The sequence below is a fragment of the Saccostrea cucullata genome, unplaced genomic scaffold, assembly GCF_032062105.1.
Source record: "Saccostrea cucullata isolate Sc308-1 unplaced genomic scaffold, CSIRO_AGI_Scuc_v1 ctg1204, whole genome shotgun sequence".
Lineage (NCBI taxonomy): Eukaryota > Metazoa > Mollusca > Bivalvia > Ostreida > Ostreidae > Saccostrea > Saccostrea cuccullata.
The window spans coordinates 97,411-103,422 of NW_026938394.1; the positions used below are offsets into that span (position 1 = coordinate 97,411).

Genomic DNA, 6,012 nt, shown 5'->3' on the forward strand with positions numbered 1-6,012 from the left:
TTGTACAGATTTGTAAGGATTGCAACAGTTTAATTTTTGTAATATTTAGGCATCACACCGGTAATTGACCAATCAAAATGAATCAATTGTAGTTCCATACATATAAATTTGATTTTTCTTTTTGTGAGATTTTTTTCTATTTTCTTCCTGGCCAAATCTACAACTTTGGTACCTGTGCCTAGTAAATTTGTTGTATTTTTTCAATAAATAAAGGTTTTTGACAGGAACTTTTTTCAGGGCATAGGAGACTACTTCCTGTGGTGCACATCGAAATTTTCCGTTCTGAGGTCTCTGGTTTTATCCTACATCTACATGTATCCCAACCGGAAGTTTTGTATTCCATCTCTGTTAATATGTATCGATGTAATTTTCGGGGAATAATTAATTGAGTGGTTTACAGTAAAAATGCTCGACCTGAAACGTTTGAAACAATTTATTTGAAAGATTTTTTTTTTCGAAACGAATGATGCCGTTTTAAAGAAGGTTAATGATTAATATATTAGAAAATAAAGCTTGAAGCTAGGTTGTCTGAAATCGAGTTAGGTACCTTGTGGTAAAAATAAGTAAGAAGTGCCCCGTATACAAAACAAGTGCCTGTGCTCCGTATATGACTATATTTTCACAAATCCAATGTATTAGATTTATTGGGGGAGGGTGCTCTATTTCAGTATTAAATTTATACCCCTATCTCATTTTGTATGAATCGAAAAATAAAAAAAATCAATAAAAACCGAAAAAAAAACTGCAAGTGTAGCAAGGTCATTTGACGATTTAAACATTTCTTATTATCTAGATATGCGTCTTTCTTGTGTAGACTTCTGCCCTGTATAAAAACGTAAACATCACACTTGTGAATGTGTCTGCTGTAAATTATCTTAATATCAATTGGAATTAACTGCAAATTTTACCACATTTTAGTTATTCACGGGGACTGTTTTTCTTTTATTGACAGTAATTCTTACCCTGTTAAGCAACAGCCGGAAAATACATCAGAAGGTAAATATGTTAGGTTTATGCTTACCTCACTCTTAAAGATACATTATTTTTAAATTATCAATTGCTTATAATGATGTAGTTGAAAATTTATATTTTGGTGTCCATCTCCTTTTCCATGTATTTATAACGACATCTTAAGTTCCCCCTGCACAAAGATGGAGTGAAAAAATAAATGCATTGGGAATACGTGAGAATAAAAAGAAATATGTAAAATATATCTCTAGTCTATATGAAAGTCTGAACAAAAAAATCGATGGAGAGAAATAAATCAAAAAAAGAATATGATACACTCATAAACGTGTATGTTGACTATATAAATGGTTTAAAAACAAAGAAATGCACTAAGTACATGTATGGAAAATGTTCTTTACAAACACATTATTTGTGTACAATTTATTAAGACTAATAAAGGTTTTCTATGAAACCTCTGAATTTTTTATTCACGTTTGTACAAGAAATAAGAGAATTTTTTTATGTCTGGAATATGTACTGCGACACGGGACCTCAGTTTATACGATCTCATCCGGAGGACGACCTTCATGTTTATCCCCCCCCCCCCCCCCCCCCACACACACACACAAATTTAGAGCCATTAAATTGACAACTGCTGTGGTCATGCAATAGAACATGTAAAATATTTTGCATGTAATTTATATAAACGACAATTTATTATCTATATTTTAATCGAATATTTTTTCGCATATATACAGACATTTATTTATCCGTTATTTTATTCATTTTTATGATTTTATATCTTGATAGATGATAGTCTGTCCTTGAAAATTATAAACCTAGATTAGTTTTATTTTATTTTATTTTTTTTTTTAATCGTTTTTTATGCTTTCTATTGATTTTGATGTATTTATGTATGCATATCTTTTCAATTTACTATTTATAAATGCCTAACAATTTTGATATTCGACCTGACAGCATTCAACATACATGTATATTTTATATTCTTATTTTCAACATGATTTGTTGTTTATTTTTTGAGTGTTTTTTTCCTCCTCTTCCTTAATAAATATAGATAAAATAATAATTTGACATTTATTCGTAATGACATACGAAACGTACAAGTACTTAAACTCTACAATGATCCTTTCCCACTGATAATTTTCAAAGATATTCTCAATTCAAAAATTCCGATTCATAAGATGTTTTTGTACATAATCAATCAGCATTCGGTAGGCCATAAAAAAATTCCAGATCTTCTTTTAAAGAAAAATTATGATTAAAACACGAGAAAAATTGTTCACCTTTAAAAACATTCACATAAAATAAATATATTTAATTTTCCGTAAAAATGAAGGTTGGAATTGGTTAATAGATGTCTTTATTCACCTTTTAATGAATAAAAGAGTAAATTTCATTTTCAAGTCTATTTTGATTACTAGTAATTATACCCCCCGCTTGAAAAGTTGGAGAGTATATAGTGATCGGGATGTCCGTCCATCCGCGCTTTGTGGTAACCATCTCTTATCCGCAACTCCTCTTTTACATGTAACACGGAATGGAATTTAATGAAAAATTCACAGAATATGTTACATAGTGCCATTGTGACCTCTTATTATGCCCCCGCTTGAAAAGCGGGAAGGTATACAGTAATCGGTATGTCCGTCCGTCTGTCTGTTACGCCTTGGGGTACCCATCTCTTATCTGCAACTCTTCTCAAACCACTGAATGAAATTTGATGAAATTTTCACAGAATCTTTATTACATACTGCCATTGTGCATCTCCTACAGTGTATTTTACTTTTTGATCTGACACATATTTTGGGTTTCCCACAACAAAACATCGACACTCCCATCATATTCATATGGAAGGCGGGTTGTTTCATTAAGTGAGCTCATTGCTCACAGTACATTTAGTTTTGATTTTTGATCGGACACATATTTCAGGTTTCGCGTCGCAGATTAAACCATGGTTGAGTTCGACTTTTCCACCCGGCAAGCAGAGTTGTGACGCTGTTTACGGAGACTAAAGAAAATAAAGACAAGCATGCCATATATGGTTGTGTAGATAAATTATCGTAGAAGACATAGGTATAAATAGTTTGTCAGTATGTAAGTGTAAATGAATGCGTTTCTACAGGAAGAGGGTATTCCGTGTAATTCAGAGTTAGATACCTTGTTCGACAGATATGTCCGATAAAAAGTTGAATAGGAGGTGTACAATGGCACTACGTAACAAACATTCTGTGAAAGTCTCATTAAAGAACTGCAAGTGATAGTATTGTTCCTCCAAGTCAATTTTCAAAAAATAACATATTCGAATGATTTTTAATATTTTTATAGATATTTATATGGATTTTCATAAAACTACTTATTTTGAAAAACAAAGAGAGATAACTACAATTTTAGTAAAATTTGTGTTTTTTCACAATAGAAATCAACAGAAAACATTTTTAAAACATCCCCCCCCCCCCGAAATTTTTAAATAAAATATTTTTAAAAAAATCCTTTTTACAGGTAAACTAGACTTATTTCACAAATTCACACCAAAGCTTTTTGTGTTTCACGGGGGGAGGGGGGCATATGTTTTTAAACAAAAAGCAACAAAAATGCTCATTTTTTCACCAATTTAAAATCGATTTAGAACTAAACTTTGTATTCTAATAATATATATGTTTAATTTTTTGCGTAAAAATAAGAAAAAATATAAGGAATATTTAAGCATATCCAAGACCATTTCAAAATATGTTAATGTTTTAAACTCCAAATTTAATGGAAAATATCGTCTAACCCCCTTTTTCAAGGTCTTGAAATGGGGATAATTGACTATTTAGCGCTGGTATAAAAATAATTAATCAACATTGAACTATAACAAACAATTTTATGGCCATTAATATTGAATTAAACGGGTGCAAAATGTAGGCGGGAATCGAGAGTTAGCGTGTATAGTTATTCTTTCATTCAGTGGTGTAGGAGGACAAACGAACACACAGACGGACGAAAGGACGGATGTATTGACAGTCGGACGGACGTACAGACAGACACTCTGATCACTAAATAATCTCCCACTTTTCAAGCGGGGGGGGGGGTTATAATGACAAGATAAATCATACTTTATAATTTTTAAAAATTTAAACTCCTCTCTTTGTTTCTTGTTGCAGATGAAAGTTAGGCGATGCATAACCAGACTGAAACGAAGAAAAGGCATTTTTATAGCTTTCGTGTTGTTTTTGGTTTTGACAATCAAGTTATTAAATTTCTTTGTTTTCGGCAACGAGAAAATGGAGGTTTTATTGTACCGCATGATAAAATCATACAAAGACAAAGGATTAATTCGATACGAAACAACGCAATCCTTGTGCCAGGATCATGATAATACACCTCTTAAATTGCTCATTATGATATCAAGCAGGATTACACATTTTCATAGAAGAACAGCCTTAAGAAAGTCTTGGATTTCCTTGTTCAGCTCAAATGATACCATACGTTATTCTTTCGTTATCGGACGGAGTGAATCAACAGTTTATAATGATGCTGCAAATACAGAAAGAAATGTCTTTAATGATATCATACTACTTGATTTAGAAGACACAGACGACAGCGAAGCTAGCAAAACCATAGGTATTTTGAATTGGACACATAAGAATTGTGCAAAAGTGCAATATTTACTGAAGATTAATGACGACACCTTTCTAAATATTTATACATTAAATAAGTATCTTAAGCGCAACAAACAGGAAAATGCAATAATTGGATGCAAAACGGACGGATCAGAAAATGAACATTTTCTTCAAAAATATTTATTTAGACATTTGTATTTCTCCACAACTGTTCAAAACGTACACCCCGTCTATATCAAGAGTTCGGCATATCTTATCACTGGAGACATTATTTCGAAATTGTATATGGCAACAAACCATGTTCAACATTTTTGTTCAGAGGATAAATATATCACAGGGTTGTGTCGGGAATACATAAAGGCTGAGGCTGTCGGACATTCGGGTTTTAGCTGCGGGTACCGTGATAAAGGACCGTGTGGTTCAAATTTCCGGTACGCTATAACCGGAAATCAGTACTACCCGGATGAACTTGTCCGGATGTGGAAAGAACTAAACAACAGATGGTCAGACTGTCGTTTGATTGATAACTACTGGATCTCGATTGCTTTCGATACAGTAAAAAAATACATGTTTTGACTATTTTATTTTCACTTTTAAACAAGTATTCTGAGACTATTGCATAAGCAATAATGTACATGTCCCCTACCGGGATCCCCTTTTTTCTTTAAGGTGTCATCTTATCAGATCCTTTGAAAGTGCCCCCAAAAATATGGCCATTTCGGTAATTGTCTGATGTCAGTACTGGATTTTCCAAGGCGTGTTGGTCAAGTCGTTCAATACAATTCGTGTGATAACTTGATCTTGGAAACTTCATTCTATCTTAACTATTACTTTGAGAGCATGGGGATTCATGGAAACATGCTAATCACACAAACAAGTCCAAGCATGGGACCTACATGTAATAATAATAATTATTATTATAATACACTACATTTGATCATTCTCTTGTGCATCATTCATGGATGCCCTGCATACAATGTAACAGCAGGAATGAAGCTGATCGGGTTAAAACTTGTCGAACATCCTTATCAAATTAATAGATGATTATTTTCAATGCATACAAAGTCTCTCTACCTTTAGAATTAAACAAATTCCTGACATTGCAGACATTTGATTTATTCAAAGTCAAAATATCCAAGAGAATGATGGTATGTGATAAACTTTTTTATGTTATTATGCAGAGATGTTAGGTATTGCATATGATCATATTTTATTATTTAAAAAAAACATAATATTCTAATTTTTCATTGGTTATATTTATGTATCCAGGAAAAGAACATGCACTTGGATTAACCTTTGCGAGGAGTGGGATGAAAGATATGGAGATAACGAACAGTATTCAAAATCAAAAGTCCATAAAACAATACAAAAAAATGAGGAGAGCAAACACGGACCTCAAAAACATCGGAGGTGGGATCAGGTGTCATCGAGGAGTGAGCATCCC

At 32.6% G+C, this 6,012-nt stretch overlaps 1 protein-coding gene across 1 annotated transcript; it reads left to right on the forward strand.

Moving 5' to 3' along the window:
• The first annotated feature begins 810 nt into the window (after positions 1-810).
• LOC134250116 (beta-1,3-galactosyltransferase 1-like) lies at positions 811-5,714 on the forward strand. The gene is made up of 2 exons (XM_062732465.1): positions 811-996; positions 4,110-5,714. The coding sequence occupies exon 2, from the start codon at positions 4,110-4,112 to the stop codon at positions 5,142-5,144; it is 1,035 nt and encodes a 344-aa protein (XP_062588449.1). The 5' UTR covers positions 811-996; the 3' UTR covers positions 5,145-5,714.
• The last annotated feature ends 298 nt before the right edge of the window (positions 5,715-6,012 follow it).